Source organism: Podarcis melisellensis (assembly GCF_964234715.1).
Source record: "Podarcis melisellensis genome assembly, chromosome: 2".
Taxonomy (NCBI): Eukaryota; Metazoa; Chordata; class Lepidosauria; order Squamata; family Lacertidae; genus Podarcis; species Podarcis melisellensis.
In genome coordinates, this window is record NC_138529.1 from 32,497,385 (window position 1) to 32,518,471 (window position 21,087).

General features: G+C 45.2%; 1 protein-coding gene across 3 annotated transcripts in view; it reads left to right on the top strand.

Moving 5' to 3' along the window:
• Positions 1–5,880: 5,880 nt before the first annotated feature.
• LOC309363321 (polycystin-1-like) overlaps positions 5,881–21,087 on the top strand; it is a gene marked incomplete at its 3' end in the record, with an annotated part of 59,316 nt that continues 44,109 nt past the window's right edge. For all 3 annotated transcript variants that reach the window (XR_014165302.1, XM_081899465.1, XM_081899466.1), the window contains exons 1-8: positions 5,881–7,040; positions 8,307–8,378; positions 9,446–9,517; positions 11,294–11,457; positions 12,442–12,716; positions 13,954–14,332; positions 17,585–17,765; positions 20,312–20,538. Coding sequence is in view for 2 of the 3 variants with exons in the window: in XM_081899465.1 (XP_081755591.1) it covers positions 6,541–7,040; positions 8,307–8,378; positions 9,446–9,517; positions 11,294–11,457; positions 12,442–12,716; positions 13,954–14,332; positions 17,585–17,765; positions 20,312–20,538 (1,870 nt within the window). The remainder of the gene's footprint in view (positions 7,041–8,306; positions 8,379–9,445; positions 9,518–11,293; positions 11,458–12,441; positions 12,717–13,953; positions 14,333–17,584; positions 17,766–20,311; positions 20,539–21,087) is intronic.

Here is a 21,087-nt window from a genome sequence, read left to right on the forward strand (position 1 = left end):
ATAATCACACAATTCATTATTGTGAATAAGTTATTACGGTTAACAAGTTAATTTTAATGATTACAAGCAATTAATAATTAGTAATTGTATCATTTTAAAATAAAACATAAATAGCATCAGTGTGCATATTTGAATTTCCTGTATAAAGTGGAATAGTGTTATTGTCCTAGTGCTTATGCAAATGTTAATAGCCTGCTACATTTTGTATAAACTCATTCCAAATGTTATCGTATTTTATCCATACAGAGTCTGTGCCTGTAAACAGTCAGTTCATAAACTGCCAGTGATGTCATATCACAAGTCAGTTGATTGAAGGGTATCATATCTTTTATTTTTCCAGTTCCTCAATATCAATCTCTTGGCCACCATTAGGGCACGGAAAATCCATTTCCCTTGTCCCGTTGATAATTTCCATATTTGAATCCATATCATGAGTGCAGCAGGGAAGACTGGGTTTAACAATTTCACCCCAACATCTGTGGCCCCAATCTGGGTTTTCTGCCCCCCCCCATTGCTGCTATTTTGATCAGGAGAAAAGCGCTCTGTAGAGAGTAGCCAAATGCCCTTGTTCCAGAAGCAGATGATCTCTATTTGTAGATGCCCATCAGGGTTTTATATACATTGGAGCTGAAAATGCATTTCTGCCAGATTAAGCACAGCAAGACAGATGGCTTTCAATGGGTGCGAATAAACCGTAGAATAAAAAGCACAAAGATCCTTGATGGATTTGACTGGAGAAGAGTATACACAGAGTGCTCCCAACAAAGCCTACATTCCTGTGCATGCTCTACCTGCATGTAAGCCCCACTGAAGACAGTGGAACTTCTTTTTGAGTAATGGAATGTGCATAGGATTGTCCTGAAAGCCGCATAACTTGCAGCAGGGAAAACCTATAAGGGTCATGTTCCTCAGATGATGTAGTCTGTGCAATCTTATGGATAGGTTTTGTGGACTTTCAATCTGCAAGTGCAATGCATCGGTTTGTTTTGGCGTGGGCCAAACCATTTGTATTCTTGCTGTGTTGATCTAGGGTGGTGTTGTCTCTTAACTGCATCTGTAGTCTTTTTAACCACTCTCGCCCAACAATAAAATTGGACTGGCTGGCTGACATTTAGTGGGGGAGCTGGGCAGTCCTGAGGGATGTTTTACTGATAAGTAGACAGGGTAACTCTGGATGGTGGTCTACGAAGTTTTACTCAAAGTAGACCTACTGAAATTAATGCACCCAACTTAGGGCTCATACCACTTTTTGCCCCTTGCTTTCTAGGCACAGGTCTGCGCTTTAAAGCAGTGTCCCAGCACTGTTTTTCTTTTTACCCAGTGCTGCTTTCCCCACAAAAACTTGCTCCTTAACACTGAATCAGAACAATTGGTAATTCAGCATTGTTCCATGAAGAAATCCCACTCACATATTGTCACCAAGTGACAGTCCACTAGCCACAGAGTGACCAACAGGGTTTCCACAGAAGATCTTCAGTCTTGGCTTGGTCTCTGTGCTCTGGAAGTTGGTCTGCTACGTACTTTGTTTTGCAAGTCCCATGCTGTGGAGCACTCTTCCAGCAGAAATGAAGCAGGCATCCTTGCTTTTGACTTTCAAGCATCTCTTTGAGACTTTTTTGTGTGCCCCAAATATTTTGCTGCTTCTTTCATATTTTTTTATATATAAATTAGTCATTAATCATTGCATTATTTGTCCTCCCCTTGCCTTAAAGTAGCACCTCCTGGGAGCTGGAACACACATCTTGCTCCATGGCTGCCACCTTGTGGCATGTGCTTGGCGCATATTTATAAAGGCCTCTTTGATACTATGCACTGAAAGCAGTATCGTACCACTTTAAACCACCGTGGCTCCTTGCAAAGAATTCTGGGAACTGTAGTTTGTTAAAGGTGCTGAGAGTTATTAGAAGACCCTTTCTTCCCCTGCACAGAGCTGAAATTCTCAGAGTGGTTGAACAGTCAATCCCACTTCCTGGGGAAACTCTACTTCTCAAAATTCTTTTGGGGGAAGCCATCCTCGACTGGCATTTTGGCAAATGCAAGTAGATGTGGAGGAGAAGAAGAAGAAGAAGAGTTTGGATTTGATATCCCGCTTTATCACTACCCGAAGGAGTCTCAAAGCGGCTAACATTCTCCTTTCCCTTCCTCCCCCACAACAAACACTCTGTGAGGTGAGTGGGGCTGAGAGACTTCAAAGAAGTGTGACTGGCCCAAGGTCACCCAGCAGCTGCATGTGGAGGAGCGGAGACACGAACCCGGTTCACCAGATTACGAGTCCATTGCTCCTAACCACTACACCACACCGGCTCTCAGGAGTAAGGAATCTTTGGTGGTTCCCAAATCTACTGGTTGCAGAAACATAACAAATGGGCTTTCCAGGCCACTAACTGTGGGACCTGAGTATAGCAGCAGTGTTGGATTTTTTTTAAGGGAATTCGCTTCTGGGTCAGGAGATGGCATCAACAAGTGAGCCTATTCAGCCTGGTACAAACAGATTGCTCCCTACTGCCTCTACAAACCTGTTTCCTATCTGGATTTGTAGTCATTTGGGGTTGCTATTTACCCAATTAAATATCTGTTTCTGCAATTTGCTGCTGCTTCAGTTTAGTGAGCCAGGACATGCCCAGTTTAGTGGGGATGTTCTGAGTCTTCGGTTAGCAAGCATCTCACTCCAGGGAGCTCACAGGACTCTGCTAAGCAGGAGAGGGTGCACAGGGGTGAGAGCATCAACTGTCCAGGGCCATTTTCCTATTCCTGAGGATTGCTGTGACGGAAAGTGTCAAGTAGACCAGAGGTTGGTTGGTGGTGCAGTGCTGTGGAATCCCACCAGAGTGGTGTAGCTTACAAAGTACTGGGCCGGAGCCTCATTCTGATTGGCTGTGGGTACAGCTAGCCAGAAGGGGGTGGAGACAAGCACTTTGTGAGGGAAAAAGAAAAGGCAGCTGAGAGTTTTTGGTTCTTGGGGTTCAAGAGGGATAAGAGTATAGCTTCTGAGCTGTGTGTGTGTGTAATTCGCCCTGAGGAAATATCTACAGCCAGAAAAAGAACCCTCTAAGCTTAGAGTGAAAGATAGTGCCTTTTAATAGTATACAGACAAGTGAGAACTGGGAAGCTGAATTTGAGGCAGGAGAAGTGGAGTTGTGAGGGAACACTTGGGTCTCCATTCAGCCTGAGGGGGGGATAGATTTTCTGGAGAAAATCTTAAGTTGTTTATTTAACATCTTGTTCAGAATTGGAAGCCTGTGACAACCACTGAGTGGGTGAGTGAAAACACACACACACACACACACACACACACACACACACAAACAAAAACAACCACACTTTCTTGAAAGAATTCTATTTCCCAACACAGCGTTCGTTTTACCAATTTTGTTGTAAAATTATTATTTTTTCCCTGCTTAAGTTCCCTAAGTCTCCAAGCACCTGTTTCTTAAAAAGCAAAAATAGCCAGTAAGTAGTAAGAGGAGGGACCCCCCAGAGCTTTAACATCATTTCCTTCTGCAACATAACCCATGACTGTAGAAATTCTGTTTTCTATATAAATTTATTTATTTGGTTTTTCAAATTAAAATTTTACAGAGATATAGCAAACATAAATCATAAAAACAAGATTCCAAGGAATCTCCTGGACTTCCATCCTCCCCTTTGTCGGTCCTATTATTTCCTCCTGCATCTTTTATGATGATCCAAATCTTTTACATCTCCATTGTGTCCACAATTCACCCTTAAACTACAAGTGATATTCCAACCCTGCTAACAATTTTAACTACTGTAGAAATTCTTGTGTGTATCACGCAAATGTTCTTAGGTCAGCCTGCTCCTTGTGAGGACAGCAAGCGTCAGGTGCTAGGAAAATGAATTGTTGTGCCTGACACCCCCCATAAATCCTACATGTGGAAGTAGTTTTATGCTATTCATATTTATTTGAGAGCATGTCCCACTGAATCTCAAGTCTACACACAAACATTTGGACTGTTAGAGGCTGTGTACACACTCCTGTTTGCAACCAGTGCTGTCTCACTGCTAGTTTGGGAAGTGGCCTATTTATGACATTAGCCACAATCCATAGTTCTCCTGTATCTGTCCTGTTACTTCTTATGAAATACTGCATTTTGATGTGTTTTTCCACAATTTGAGGGGGGGGGATCTTAGCTGTGATTTAAGCTGGCAATGTGCATGTACACAGCCAAAGAGTGGTTGTGAACCATTTGGCTTCATTCACAACTGTAAAAATGGCCCTTCCTAAATCCAGGGGTGGGGAACATTTTTGCAACCCAGGGACCATCTTCTGGGAGCTGCATGCCAACGGGTAGACAAGACCAGAGGCAAAAATGGGTGGAGTAATTAATACAAATTTCACCTTTGTACAGCTAGTTTGGGGACACACACACAACCAACCCCCTCTATATTCTATCAAGGCAAGCAAGAGGCATGATCATTCTAGCTAGATAATAATGATGATGATGATGATGATAATTAATTTATTTATACCCCGCCCATCTGGCTGGGTCTCCCCAGCCACTCTGGGCGGCTTCCAACAAAACACTAAAATACAATAACCTATTAAACATTAAAAGCTTCCCTAAACAGGGCTGTCTTCAGATGTCTTCTAAAACTTTGATAGTTATTTTTCTCTATGACATCTGGTGGGAGGGTGTTCCATAGGGTGGGTGCCACTACCGAGAAGGCCCTCTGCCTGGTTCCCTGTAACTTGGCTTCTCGCAGCAAGGGAACACTGAAGGAAATTGGGAGGGCCACATTCTTTGGCCTGAGGCTCCCCATCCCTGCCCTAAACCTCTGTCTTTTGTAGGTAAAAGTAACTTGTCAGCTAAGAGGACAGTGGTGCGATCTTCTGCATGCCTGCTGCTTAGATGTAGGCTCCTTAGATTTCAGTGATATTCTCAGGCCAAAGAGTGCAAGGTCAAGTCTCAAACACATCAAGGAATTTTTTTCCGTGCAATGAATCTTTTCAAATTCCCCTGCCTCTTCTCTCTCTGCCAGCTCTGCATGCTGGAAACTGCTTGTCTGCTTGTTAGGGAGGGAGAGATGCTAAGCAGGGGAGTGAATAGGCTACACTTCTCTTGGAAGCTCTCGCTGGCTGATCTGAAAGTAGCTGGACAAAGCGTGTAGGAGTTTCTGAGAGGCCCCTGCTGTGTGTAGGGGGGAGGGTGGATAAAGAGAGGGAGCGCTGATGGAAAGAAAGCAGCCTGCAGTTGTGCGAGGAAAGGCTTTTGGCTCATCGTCATCCACTGCACAGCTCCAACCTGGACACCAAAGCCGGCACATCAGGAACAACCTCCTACAGGACTTGCTGACCTTCCCTGGGAATTGTTGCAAGTCCCGAAGCAGCCAGGCCATCTCCACTATGTAGCCAAGCCAAGTCTAGATGGAGGATTCAAAGTGTGCTTTTAATTCTTGGAAGGCTCTTTTCTTCTAAACTAGAGCACCAGGACAACGCATCGAAGGAATGCAATATAATTTCTGGGCTAACTGCAGGATGGCAATAGTGCTGCCATGTCAACTGAGGACAACGGATAACAGCGGTTGGGGAAGGGAGGTGATGAGGAAGAAAAAGGATTTATAAGGTATAACTTGGTGGGTGTGAGCATCTGTGCAAAGCAGGACTCCCTTAATCTAAACTCTGAGCTGATGAAAAGTCAACAAACAGCATTAGAAGTTGTCTCCCTCCTTTGTGGGGGAGATAACAATTTCTCCGCATTTTTTCAAAGTAAATGGAGCAGTTAAGCTGGATCACAGCTTCCTCTCTTGTTGCTTTTCTGAGCTGAACAGGGTCAACAGGCTGGAAGGCAGTTTCAGCTAATGCACTTTGTGCATACGTGTGACATATCGTTTGCCACATTAGTCCTTCATGGCGGCATGCCAGGTGGTGAAAAGACGCTTTGCAAGGAGTGTGCAACTTGTGGCACTGCTGAATGTATGCCAACACAGCCATCAAATTTGTAGATGAAAAGAAGCCAAATGGGTCTGGATATGATGAAGTGGCTATTCCGAGGCACCTGCCATGCTTTGGGCACAACTTGGTCGTATTTATAGTAAACTCGTTGCGACTTGCTTGACTTCCTCCTCTGCCTCTTATCTCCTGCTTCTCTTAAAAATGATTTGAAGCAGAGACTGAGATTAAACACATTTGTTCAGCGGAGGGCTGTAAAAAATCCACCTGGCAGAAATTTGAAAAGAGCAAAGTAGCAAAGTACATTTGTGGCCAACAGGAAGGTAAAAATTACTGTAAATCTAATAGCTTTCTCTACATGGATTTCCCGAGAAATCAAATTACAGCAAAGTGATCTTTTGTTTGATTTCCTCCTTCTGCTTAGTTAACTCAGTGCCATCCAATATATCGCCCTACCTGAGAAACAGGGCAGGGAACTAGAGAGACCATTGGGTTGAGGAAGCAAGGCTTTTTGTTTGCATTGCGAATTAAGCCAGAAATACTTTGGAAATAGTAGCTTGGCAGCAGTGGGGCAGATCTGAAAAACGCTGGGTGTTGTGTTCCTTCTGCGCTGTTTGGTTTTGCTCACCATGGGTTTGCACTGCTTCACCACACTAAATAAGCTCTGGCCTTCCAAAGAAACAGTAGCCAGTAGGCCGCCTGACCACAGGGCTATCTTCTGCCATTCCAGTGCCCTCCTCTGTGTGGCCCTACTGCTTTGCAGTCTCTGCACAGGTGAAATGTCAACATTTCCAGGGGACAGTGCTGCACCATCAGCAGCAGGGGAAACAGGAGCTAAGGCGAAGCCACTCAAGCAGTGGAGCTCTGCTAAATGCAAGGTAGTAGATCCTTGGAAAGGCCCAAGCCAGGGGCTGAGGGAAAAGGAAAGGCACCAGGTTTCAGAGAGCTTTGGAGGAATGAAGAGGGTGACCTTGTCGCTAAGAGCCAGATGCCAACAGGAGAAGGAAGAGGCCTTGGCAGTCCTGTGCCCAGCAAAGTGTGCCTGCACAGTCACAACAGTGAACTGCTCTCATCTGGGGTTGCTGGAAATCCCAATAGAAGTTCCCTGCTCACTGAACAAAACAATCCTGTAAGTAAGCTGCTGGGGTGGTTTTGCGCAGCGATATCCAGTGTGTATGGGGGGGGGGGATTGGGAGGGATGCTTTAGAGATTGTAGTAGATGCTCCTTTCTCTGAGAGCCTGTGATGACTCACAGGGAGGGAGGTGAAGCATGTTCACTGGTGCTGAGTGGTGCCGTCTCATGAGACGAAGCATTGCGGGAATGTTTGGGTCAGATGGAGCTGACCCTAGGAGCTTGCCAAAGAATGCTCGCTCCTCTGACTGCACATGTTGGCTCCTGACCCCTCGGCTCAAGGCACAGAGCCCTCAGGGAAATAGACCGGGAAGAAAACAGCCATCGTTATTTTTTCCGAGGCAAATTACCACCAAGCAACCACCCTTGAAAGGGTGTACAAAGCTCCTCACAAGGGAATCCCACATCCTCTCATTTATAGGTCTGTAATCACATGTACAGGGCCAAAATCAAAGGAGGGTTTCAGTACAGTTGTGATGCTGTGTGATTTACAGTTTGGGTTACCAGCACAATCACTTCCACGCAGCATTTTATAATATAATAATAATTTATTATTTATACCCCGCCCATCTGGCTGAGTTTCCCCAGCCACTCTGGGCAGTTCCCAATCAAGTGTTAAAAACAATACAGCATTAAATATTTAAAACTTCCCTAAACAGGGCTGCCTTCAGGTGTCTTTTAAAAATAGGATAGCTGCTTATTTCCTTGAGATCTGATGGGAGAGCGTTCCACAGGGCACGCACCACTGCCGAGAAGGTCCTCTGTCTGGTTCCCTGTAACCTCACTTCTCACAATGAGGGTACCCCAGAAGGCCCTCGGTGCAGTGTCCTGGCTGAACGATGGAGGTGGAGATGCTCCTTCAGGTATACAGGACCAAGGCCTGGTTTAAAGTTCTCTTAAGGCAGGACTATGTCTTGACATTGTGGGGCTTGTTTCACATGCCCATGTTGCTTCTGCGAATTCCACTTTGTCCTGCTTGAGCTGCCTAGCCTCCTAGCTTTTATATGATACTACAGTAATAAGATGATTCTCATACATCTGCACGGCTGACAGTCTCTCTTCATTATATCTAAGGGAACACCTGGGGCGCATATTATGTTAAGAATAGGAAGGAATGCCTCAGCAGTAGGGAGCCAGTTTGCACTGTGAACTGATCACCATGGAGAACAATGTGGCATGTTACCGTATTGAACCAAACTGCTGTTTGCCAGACGTGGCTTGTGAGATGCTGTTAACAAATGTCACTCTTGGTTTTGAATGCAGTGATCTTTCACATAACCGCCTGAGTATAGTCCGAAGAGTGGAGCTTGCTGGGTACCCCAACATCCAAGCATTGTAAGTGAATTCTTGCACAAAACTCCTCCAGTATAGTGCTGCAAATCACTTGCCACTCCATCCCTATTTGTGAAATCCCAAGATTACTGTCCCCATTCCAACTGTGTGAATATGGGGATTATAAATACCCAAGAAATGTCAATATGTGCAAAACAAAAACTGCTTTCCTTTTCAGCTTCTATAATCCAGGGTGCCTAGGCCATTGCTTTCCAGATGTTGTTGGATTATCATCCCTGAATATTGGACGCACTGGCTGAGGCTCAGGGAAACAGCTAGTGGGGAGATTGGCTCAGTGTAGGTGCTGGTTCATTCACACTACACCAACCTCCCCACTGCCTTGCCCCTTCCCACTGGGGGCTCCTGCTGGGGCTGATGGAAGTCCAGTAATACCTGGAGGGCTACAGGTTCCACACACCTACTTATAATAGTAAATTCCAAACTGTAGAGTTTGAAATGAACTTGGTAGGTTTGCAATCATATAAATGATTTTCAAATTTAGTCTTAATTACAAAATCTGGTTGCTAGCAGGATGTCTAAATTCTGGTTGTTAGTAGTTTGTTAAGGGTTGCTGGGAATTGTAACTCTGTGTGGGACAAACAACAGTGCCCAGAATTCTTTGAGGTCTGTGGGGGGGAAATGTGCTTTAAAGGCACTGTGTGTACTCAGTCATAGTACAGTGGTACCTTGGGTTACATATGCTTCAGGTTACATACACTTCAGGTTACAGACTCCACTAACCCAGAAATAGTGCTTCAGGTTAAGAACTTTGCTTCAGGATGAGAACAGAAATTGTGCTCCAGCGGCGCGGCAGCAGCAGCAGGCCCCATTAGCTAAAGTGGTGCTTCAGTTTAAGAACAGTTTCAGGTTAAGTACGGACCTCCGGAACGAATTAAGTACTTAACCCAAGGTACCACTGTAACTCTCTTTTGGAGTTTACTGCACCAAGGGACAGGCCTTGAAGTTTTCTGATTACCCTTCCGTTATCATCATGCTGCTTCTCGCTGATGGACACTTTCCCTGGACCTTGCAATTTCTTCCAACATTTCTTTGTGCTCTAAATTCTGCAGGGACCTGAGCTTCAACTGCATCCACACAATTGAGGAGGGAGCCTTCCACTACCTGGGCAAACTGAGGACTCTGTAGGTACCATTATCTGGCACGATCTCTTCTATGAATCTTCCCCCTTTACCTACCCCTCACACCTTGCCTAAAAACCACATGTGGAAACCCTTTGGCCTGCCAGATAATGGCCAATGGCCAGGTATGATAGGAGCCAGCCACATCTGGAAAGCTATTGGTTCCCTGGTGGCGTCATTACAGAAAGATGTCAAGGAGATTTGTTCCCTTATTAGTGTTGAATGGTTTCTTTAAATGTAAAGGTTCATCATTGTTCCACTTGATGTGTATGTCTTTAAGGGACCAGAGCAAGATAACGAGACCCAGCTTTACAGCTGTGAAACATAGCAGGTGCTGCTGAGTTGTATTGATTAAGGTGTGCCAGCATTTGGGTGTAGTATATAAGGAGCAGCACCTACCTCTCCCATTACCCTGGGGGTTGGGTCTGGTTTGTTGTTAATGTATTTAGTGTATAAGGAGTTTTTGTAATTAAAACCTTGTTTAAGTTATTTTTGAGTCCCTTTCTTTTTAATGCATGGTCTCCCCAGCAAGCTCTCTGCAGCGCTACCATACTGCAGATAGCCAACAATTAGTAGTTGCCTTGATAGGTTGGGGCGCGGGTGGCGCTGTGGGTAAAACCTCAGTGCCTAGGACTTGCCGATCGTATGGTCGGCGGTTCGAATCCCTGTGGCGGGGTGAGCTCCCGTCATTTGGTCCCAGCTCCTGCCCACCTAGCAGTTCAAAAGCACTCTTAAGTGCAAGTAGATAAATAGGGACCGCTTTATAGTGGGAAGGTAAACGACGTTTCCGTGTGCTGCGCTGGTGCTGGCTCGCCAGCTGCAGCTTCGTCACGCTGGCCACGTGACCTGGAAGTGTCTTCGGACGGCGCCAGCTCCCGGCCTCTAGAGCGAGATGAGCACGCAACCCCAGAGTCAGACACGACTGGCCCGTACGGGCAGGGGTACCTTTACCTTTACCTGATAGGTTTAGCTCAGTGGTGAGGAGCCTGTGGTCCTCCAGGTGTTGCTGGACTCCGGTCCCATCACTCCTAGCCAGCAGGGCCAGTGGTCCATGATGATGGGAGTTGCAGTCTAACAACATTAGCCATGCATGAGAGGGAGGTATCTTCAGGCTCAGGGGAAGTCCAAGGTCTGCAGAAGTACAAAAACGGAGTGGGGTATTTTGGGAAAAGGGCAACGCTGGCAGGGATCTTGAACAGTAGCATTCCATGTGCTGCAGCTTTTTGTTGGGGGTGTCACTTGTACCTATGGAACAGCAAACATATATTCATCTTGATACAGCCCACTGTTTAAAAAGCTTTGAACAGAGACTTGGTAGTGCCCTGTTCAAAGGTGGAGATCTTGCTTTCTTTTCCATTTTAGGGTAGAGGATTTCTCTAGGCCCACCAGGGGCACTTGTGCCTCACCCCACATTTAGATATTGTTAAAAGGAATATTACCAAATGACAAACTGATCTACTAAAGGGAAATCCACAAGCGAGTGGACTTATTGAAGATTTGGGGCTTTGGTACGAACATGATCATTTATCCTTAGACAGCAGTCACTGAATGCATCTCACCTACTGAATTATTTACACAGACAAAGTAAACACAGAGATTTTCTGATTGCTTTAAACAATGATCTGTTGAAATGGTGTGGAAGTTAAAGGAGCAGAGTTAATGTGCTGGCAACTGCTCTCTTTGGGGGGGTATGTGCGTTTTGTGGCAGCAGGTTTGCCATACAGCCTGAGGGAGGTGACTGACTTTCTTGCCCAAATCCCTTCCCCTTCTTCCTGACAGCAACCTCATCTCCAACAGTTTCACATATGACTGTTCCTTACGCTGGTTGATGACGTGGGCACAAGAGAGGCACGTTCTCGTAAGCAACACAGAATTGCTCCGATGTGTCCCGGAAGCCACTGCTGGCAGCGCCAAACCACTGGATCTCTTATCACTGACCCGCAGTGAGTAAAATACGTTTTTGGCCAGCCAGATGGAAGAGTTTGTTGTCACCTTCAATGCTTTTTCTTCTTCTTTCACCTCGGGGCCCTGTGGAGCGTCTCAGGTGTGCCTTATGGATGTAGCTGTGGTAGGAATCCATCTAATATGTGATTGTTGGGCGTTCCCACCCCATCGGTTGCTGGTGAAGGGAGTTTAGTTTCATCCAAATCCCTGCGTGTCAGTAGCTTTCTTCTTCTCGTCTGTAAAAGCCAACACCGTGGTTAGACGTGCACTGTTAGTCTATCAGATGTCTGCCTACTCTCACAAAATCTGCATTGTAAAATAAACCAAACCAAAACAAAACAAGCTACTGACAAAAGCTTCCTGGTGACAGAATGGCCAATGGGCAAGGTTGATGGGAGTTGTCGTTGTCGTTCAGCAGCCTCTGGAAGGGCAGAGGTTCCCCAGTCCCACTCCCGAGACTCAAATTGGAAATGACTGTTGTCTGAAGCAGCTCTGTCTATACTACATATTTATATCAGTTTCATATCAATTTGCCCAAAGAATCGTGGAGCTGGAGTCTGGTTGAGGTTGCGGACAGTTCTGTTGGACTCCTGGCCTTCTACTTCAGGAGAAAACCTAGCTCAGTAGTACAGCACGCTAATGTCAAAAGCAGCTTGCCTCAATATCCGCTGCTGGCAGTCACAAGCAGGAGAGTGCTTTTGCCCTCAAGCCCCACTTCTGGGCTTCCCAAAGGCATTTGTCTGGCTACTGCAAGAACAGAATTTTGCTTCTGGACTGATTCAGCAGGACTCTGCTTGTGTCTGCATCCATCTCAGTGTTCACTCTGCAAAATGGGGAGAGCTTTCTTGCCAGTTTTGCTGGATCAGTTTGTAAAGTGTAAACAAACAAAGCTGTGCAAACAGAAACAGAAACAGAGTTTTTCAAGCATTTGTCCATAAGTGGTTCAAACATTTACCGTGAGTTTTCTCTTCCTCCCTTCCCAGCTGTTGATTTTATCTCCTGTGTGAAGGACACTCTGACCAGAAGTGATGCAGTCCTGCACTATTCTTACCTTTCAACTGGTACCCACACCCAGAAGTCCTGCCTTGAACTCTGCTATAGCAAAGGGTGCACCTATTATGCCATGGACTTTTTGGATCATTGCCTATGTGGATCTCTAGGTAGCGAAACAGAGGTGGACTGTGGGAAGGTGTGCTCCAATGAAATCCAGAGCCAAGTGTGCAATAAAACAGTCATCCATGCTGCATACCCAATTCAGGTAATGGAATCAGTTCTAATAGCATTTCTGCCCAATTTTGTGTTTGGGAATTGTGGTTAGGAAGTCCAACTCATTACTTCCCTACACGAATGGGGAATCTGTGTCCCTCCAGATGTTGTTGGACTCCAGGATAGCCCAGTGGTCAGGAAATGATGGGAGCTGTAGTCCAGCAACATCTGGAGGGCCACAGGTTAGCTACCCCTTCTTTACTAAGGGATGCTGATGATGAGCAGATTCTTGGCAGAGCACATCCTTTGTCCACAACATGTTCAATCCCTGTCATCTCAGACAAGAGAAATGGGACCTTGGTGACCTTGAGTTGCTGCCAATCAGACATGACAAAACTAGGCTTGATGGGCTAGTGGTCTCTGACTCAGCAACTTCACCTTTTCACATCAGATGGTGAGGGAATTTCTAGAGGGTTTGTAAAGAGTCCTGGGAAATGGAAGCCACCCCTGCCAGTGATGGAAAATAAAAAGAGTCAGTGGTGAGGGGCAAAGGCCACTTTAAAACTGGCAGTGCAAGCTCAAGTTCTAAAACAGCTCCTTTTCCTTGATCTCCATAAACATAAGCTGGATACAGTACCTTGTCTCTCCCAAACCCAGTCACTGATTTTAGAGGTTAGAGCAGGGGCTCCCAAATTGTGCTTTGTTCAGATGGTTCACAGTGTGTTTGTATGGATTTGTGGCTGAAGATGGGAGATGGCTCATTCAGTACATTAAATACTCATATTCATATTTTTTATTATATTATATTTTATTGTATTGCACTTTGTAAATTTAAAACTCATTGCTGGACCATTACCGGGAGTTTAAATTTTTGGAAAAATTAAGTAGGCCATGTAAGACTGTAACCAGTCCATGCTTGTTCTGGAATGCCTGGTCTTCAAAAGTGTCTTTGAGTCTTTAATTGCTGCAGACATTTGGCAAATATGCTTCATCCAAAATAGGACTTCTGTACCTTTTGTTGCTACAGTACTATGAGAACAGGTACAGTTAATGCACAGCACTCCTTTGATCTGGATCTCCTCTTCATACTACCCAAAATGTTATCATCTGCACGGCCTCTAGCTGAGTGCTGTACAAGCTGCAGGAATTAGGAATAGCCTGATGTTATTAATTAGTGAGGGGCATTATCCCCTTCTCATGAAATTATACCTGCATCCTATTTATGCTTTGGGTTGGAGGAAGGGAAATTAAACCTGAGTCAAAACTTCCTACCTGCTCTTTCTGTTTAGGTGAAACTCTCATTCACCACACGGCAACAGCATGGGCAACTTGTTGAATTCGTTGCTAATATCTCACTGCCTGGCATTCTGTACATCTGGGACTTTGGAGATGGAGGTGATGGAGGTCTCAGCACCACAAACCCAAGAGTGTTGCATGTGTATCTTCCTGGTACCTATATGGTGAAGGTTGAGGCCCTGAATGCTGGAAAGAGTCTGTTCCACAGAGCTACTATTAATGTGGTCTTGCCCGTGAAAGCAGTAATCCTTAAGTGTCCAAAGGTTGTGGTAAGACACCAGAACAACATAGACATCTGGATCCATGTCCAAGAAGGTACTGATCTGTTTGTCATCTGGAGAATGAAGGATCCAGGAGGCCAGGAACTTCTTGGTGAGATAAGTGGTGCTGCAGAGAGATGTCTATCCATGTCCCACTTGGGTGGGTGGGGAAGCTGGCCATTATTTTGAGTCAAAGGTAGACTTAAGCATGGATGCTTTAAGTAGCGTGCCATCTCCTCCATCCTGGTGGGCCGGATTCTGGCTTACTCCACCTTCAGCGGGCTCTTTTGACAGGAGGGTGAGACCTGTCCACTTGTTAATCACCTGTCATCACTATCTGATGTCAATTGTGGGGCAGGAGGGTGTGGTTGGGGGTGGGGGTGGGAATGGCCTCCTGGGCCAAACTGGGACCTATGTCAGGCCTAACTAAGCCTGCAAGCTGAAGGTTCCCTACCCCTGTGGAAGGGGAAGACCATGGTATGTTTGTCAAGGGTGTATTTTTGAATAAAGCTTCCAAGGTATTAAAATTTTGGTACCAACCTCAAGGGAAGTGTTCTCCTAAATGTTATGCAAAGTTGGAAGCTGTCGAAAATGGAGATCAGAGCAAATAAGTAGTATATGGCCCCTAACAAAAGGTGCAGGATTTATGGTGGAGACAATCTGAAGTGGATCAAGGTTATTTAGGTGTGGATAAGGGAGGAGCTGGAGTTAAGGTGATGTGGAAGACGAAAGCTGGCTTAAAGTGGCTCCACCAAACCTCTGGAATCTCGCAGGATCTGAAGCATGTCTGTGAGAGAAACTGACCTTGCGGGAAGAGAGGTTATTGCAAGCATGATGGGGACAACTGGACTTCATGTTAGGATATTAGGAAAGTGGAAGGAAGAGGGACAAGGCAGCAGAGCAGAGGCTCTAGAGAAAGCGAACTTGTCAGTGTGCAGAAGGCTGAAGGGGAACAGCAGATGTGTAACCAGGGAGACTAGGGGGCAGCTAGAAAAAAGGCATTTTTCCCCCTGGGAGAGAGAGAGAGTTGTAGAGCAGCAGAGCCCTTATAAAAAGACCAGAGAGGCAGGAAGCCAGGGAAGCAGCGCGAGGCAGCCAGCAATATTGGCCATTGATCTCAGAAGGCACACAGCACTGTCGGGTCCGTCTGATGCTATGAGTGTGAGAGGGGTCCCTCTTAAGGTTGCCATTGTCTCAGCCTGGATGCTGTGATGGTGGACAGAAGGTGAGAAGTCAGCTGCTAACCTCACCTAGAGCTGCAGCTGGGATGCTGCTGAGGATGGCATCCCAGGGATTTCGACCATGGTGGCTATTGTTCCTGCTGCTGGGCAAAGGGGACACAGGTAGGCGAAGCAGTGTTTCTACAAAGTGGGAGTTCTGTGTTGGAAAAGCATAGCTGCAGTGGGATAACAAGGCTAGATCTCTTAGCATGTGTCAGTCAATTTTCAGCATGATTTAACCACCCTTCTGTTCACTAGATCAGGATGGTTAGAAGGGGTCGTTTTGGTTAGAAATTGTGGACTTTGCACTTTAAAGCAATCACCAACCCATTTTGACTATGGAAAAATGCTCCAGGCAAATTATTCTTAAAGAAAAGAGAAGGATTCATGCAAAACTCATGCACGCATGCTCAAACTCATTCCCGTCAAGAAGCACTAAAAAGAGTGGATAATCCATCCTTAAAATACACAAGGCATGGTTAATGCAGCTGTTTTGTACACGTTTCAGAGATCATACTCTAAAGAGCAGAACTTTGAAGCTGATCTTTGTTAGTATTTGTCAGAAGAGGGTGAGGAGGTATCAGTCTGAATGAATTAGCCACAATTAAAAGACATTGTGCGGATGCTCCTTATAGATGTAAGGAAAGTCTGAGCATCCTTGCCTGTCGGGCCCAAAACTTTGCTTTCTGTGTTCACCTTTAAGAAGCTTCTTTGACATGGTCAGCAGTAGCACTGCCATGTTTCTTAACACCCTGGTTAAGCAATTGGGAGCTGGTCATGTGCATGTGTGCTCCATCCTCTTCCCAGACTTAACCATGGTTCAGTGTTAGATCAGCATTGATGCTGGTCCCAATTAATAGCACTATTCAGGTTCCCCCTTAGGGAGGGCCTGTAAATTTACTTCAAACCCTGATTTCAAATCTTTTTTTAAAACCCACCCAACCATCCAATCCAATATGTTTACCTGAGAGTAGGTCTCATTGAACGTAACAGCTCTTATTTCTGAGGGGACACACACTGTTAATGCTTCTCCTCTTGAGACAGCTACCCACCGTAGAATACCTGTTTATAAATCACCCTCTTCCCCTTCTCGTTTGGAAAAAGATGGCAGAAACTGAAAGCCAGGCTCCATGGAAACAGTAACAAAGTTTACTGGGCAGCATTTGGGAGGGCTGAAAGACCCAAACAAAGCCCTTGTCTGGACACCTGAATACTAGCACCTAAAGGAGAGCTGTGGGGAGCCTTTAAAAATTGATTTGTATAGTTGGGAGGATTTATGGGGTCAGCAACGGATCAGACTTTGTTTAGGGTTGTCACGACAACGAGTTTTTCGAGGCGGCTGCCAACTAGCCTCCTGTTGTTGCCAAGATAGTTGGGTTTGTGAGGAAAAGTGTGTGTCCATTATACAAAACCAATTATTAATGAAGGGTTGTAACTTCTTCTTTAAATTTTTCTTTTTTGTAATCCTGCATGCATTCTTAGGGATGGGATATTGGTGCTCAGGCTTGGTGTTGCCAGATCTGCTTTCTGCTGATTATAATTCCAAACATGGGCTCTGTCAAGGGTTCCTTTCATTCTGAAGGACCTCATGATATAGCTTCTGCTTAAGGATAGCTCAGTTGGTTAGAGTGTGGTGCTGATAACACCAAGGTTGCAGGTTCGATCCCTGTATGAGACAGCAGCATATTCAGCTTGGATTAGATGATCCTCAGGGTCATTTTCCAACTCTATAATTCTATGAATCTACAAGGCCTGTGTAGGATGGAATTAATTGCTGCTACCAAAATTAAAATGGTGTTTGTAGCAATGGGTCTTAAATCAGAGATGACTAATTTATTTTATTGTTTTCAACTGCTGAGTTGTAACCTACTTTAGCTGTCTTGGGGGCTTAGGTTTGCTATCAATATGGTCTCACATTCGAAATCTCTATTCCAATACTGTATATAATATTAAAACAAATACCCTTGTCATACTATATTAGATGTTCTTCACCAACAGAAAGAAAAAGCCCAACTTTTTATTTTATTTAAAAAAATGCTTATAGCATTAAAAACATGTGAGGCTTCTGCAATTCAAGACAGCATGTTCTGGTGTTCTCTTAAGCTTGAGCGGTTGTTGTTGTTGTTGTTGTTGTTTTAATTCAGATACTTCCTCTTGCCCACGAGGTGGACAAATCAATTTGCAGAACTTGAACTGTTACTGGCTTGGTGAGACAAAGGAGACATGGCAGGATGCCAGGAAGCTCTGCCAGGGTGTGCCTGGAGGAGACCTGGTGGTGGTGAGGTCCCTGGAGGTACAGAGCTACCTCCAGAAATCTTTTTCTAAGTAAGTAACTTTAGCATGTGCCTCATTTGTAAACGTTTCCCAACTCCATGCATCATAAGGATTTTCTTTCTTTTTTTTAATGCATAGACTACCCTGCCAGGGACACGGGTGGCACTGTGGTCTAAACCACAGAGCCTAGGACTTGCCGATCAGAAATTTGGCAGTTCGAATCCCTGCGACGGGGTGAGCTCCCATTGCTCAGTCCCTGCTCCTGCCAACATAGCAGTTCAAAAGCATGTCAAAGTGCAAGTAGATAAATAGGTACCGCTCCGGCGGGAAGGTAAACGGTGTTTCTGTGCGCTGCTCTGGTTCGCCAGAAGCGGGTTAGTCATGCTGGCCACATGACCCTGAAGCTGTATGCTGGCTCCCTCGGCCAATAAAGCGAGATGAGCACCGCAACCCCAGAGTCGGTCACAACTGGACCTAATGGTCAGGGGTCCCTTTACCTTTTTTAGACTACCCTGCCCCAGGGTCAGAAGGTTTGTTATATTGTAATATGGCATGAGTGATCCAGGTCTCTGAAATACTTTCTAAAACCATTCACCTGGAGATTAGATGGTCCAACAGACCAAACTATGTTGGTTTTTCTTGACATTGGTGTGGTCAGTGGTGCTACTCAGTGGTATGTGTTTGTAATAATGATTTGCATGGCAGCACACCTGTGAGCTATCAACGTTTCAGCACACCTGTATCTTAACAATGTAACTAATTAGAGGTGGAGTTTACCTGCTGCACCAAATGCAGTGATGTGATAGGGTAACTGATTATTTTGAAAACTGTATTTAAGCTGACCAAATGCTTTGTATTCTGCTGGGGGAGTGTGGAGTGGTGAGAAGGGTGTTTTTGCAGCTGTTTGATTATTTCTTAAAATAAATATAAGCAAAGATATTGTGGGCAAGTTTTTATTTCATCATCCCAGCTGTTGCGCAAGCTCAGTTGGTCCAGAAGGTCCAACTGATGCTCAGATTAGCTGCCAGGGCTGATGCCAAGTTTTGAGGTGGCCTGGGCAAGATGGTCTCTGTCCTCCCTCTTGTGCCACCATGGTACCACTCCAGGAAATGAAGATGGTGGCAACTGCGGAAGCTGCTTTCCACAGACTGAGCGTGGCTGCCTCCCTCCCCAGTATGTTTACTAGGCCAAGGAATGGACACTGGTACAGACAGGTGGTGGCCAGAGCTGGCCTGAGGGGTGAGCATGTTGGGTTGTGCATAAGGACTGAGGACAACTGGATTTAGTTCATATTTAAAGGTGAACCTACTTAATTCAAAACCAGAACACAACCACCCTGTGAAATTCACCCTTCTCCTAATTTTTCAGTGCCATTCTCCAACAATGTTACATGTATCAAAATGTATTTTATAGTAAAGTGTGCCTATAGATTCAATTATTAGTGAAAGTAACAGGCAAAAATGCAGTATATTACAGAAAATTGCTTGCAAAAATATGTGTATTTCAAAACTGCATACAAAAATGTGTTTATTAACAGAAAACATGCACCAATATGCTGAATAACTTTTGTGAGGGTATTTAAACAAAAAACAAAACAAAAAATGCAGTACTGTGGAGACCTGAAATTGATTGGAAAAATGAGAAACAGAGAACCAAAAGGGACATATTAATCAATCCTGTTTCTGATCCTCTTTACTTGAAGCCGATACACTTGTCTGCTTGCTGATCAAACTGCATTTTGCTTAGCAATGAGCCGTGGTCCAGCTGTTTCCATACAGTTAGTATGAGAGTTATTTAAACCAACTATAGCTTGTTTGTTTAAAATATTCTCAGACTGCCTTAGCATCAAACAAGTCTGGTTCAATCAAGTTAAACAATGAAATGTCAAGCAGCATGACAACGATCAATGGCTTCATCCCAGAGGTTTTCAACCTTTTTGAGTCCGTAGCTCCCTTGACCAACTACATTCTTTCTTTGGCACCCCTATGGGGCTCAGGAGCTCAGTTATGTCACCTCTTGCCTGCAGAACTGGCAGCCTCTCACCCTTTTTCAAACACCCTCCCTTGTGGAGTGTTTCCTCAGCCTCCTCTCCCCTCTCTTTGGCAGTCCTCTGGGCAGCCACTGCTGACACCCTTGGTCTCTGAGCTGCCCCTCCTGCCCCAAATAGAGGTTCCTCATCACACTGCCCCACAGGGGCCTGGGACTTGTTTGTCCATTCCCAACAGCAAGGGCTGGCAAACTAGCTGTCTGGATTCCCTCCCTCCCTTGCTTGCTTATTCCAAGACCACCTCAGCTCCTGGCAACCAGTACCCCATGGCCAGCACCAGAGGCCCCATTCGCCTGCAGAGCTTCTAGCCAGGGATGCTGCAACAAACAGCTGTGCAAGCCTTTGAGAGACAGAGATGTGAGAGGAGGGAGAAAAGGAAAGAGGGACACAGGTCAGTGTTGCCTGCCCTGACCATCATTCAAGCCACCCTAGGGTGCCATGGCATGGCACACTGGTTGAAAACCACTGGCTTCATCCTGTTCTGTCTCCAAATATTGGCTCCATCCGTGGTGTTACCAGAGTTATTGCCTTTCCTTGTCTTTCTTATCAGCAGTGCTGGCACAGTTTGGATTGGATTGCGTGACCTTGGCTCCTCTGGGTCGATGCGCTGGGTTGACGGGGGCCTCATAGATACATTCCAGAACTGGATGTCCTCAGGCCGACCCGAGGGAGGGAAGGAAACGTGTGTGAAGATGCTTCTAGTGGATTCAAAAGGGTGCTGGAGATGTAACCCATGCTCTGAGAAATCACCGTTCATCTGTGAAAAGACAATTGGAGGTACTGGAGGCATTCTAGTTTGTGTTCTGTTATTTTAATGGATTTTTTTTTGCAAAAGTTTTGATGGGGTAGTATTACTGTGTGTTTTCATTGTGGGTGACTATATTGTAATGTCTGTGTAACCAGCTTTTGTACTTTGCAAACAGATTAGAAGCCTATTTTGTTGTGAAGTGGTATATAAATTAAACAATAAATGCAGAAACAAACATGAATAGGCTGATCTTTATTATTCATCGAATGAGATCACTCCTCTCAAAAGAGGGGGATTCATTAGAAGGAAGCTGAGAAAGACAACCAGGTAGTTCTAACCTGTTCAGGAAGCTTGGAGCAAAGTTGTAAGGGGCAATCCCATTAGCGTTATAGACTTGGACTTTCAAAATATTTGTGATGAAATCTCATTTCGAAGGTCAATAAGAAAACTTTGCAGTCATGGGATGACAGAGTTGGTAACTTGGCAGAGGAAACCAAGGAGCAGAGAACAGGGAAAGATGGGCAGCTTAGGAGACACAGCTTGGAGTATAGAACAGGCACTTGGTGAACTTGCTCTAG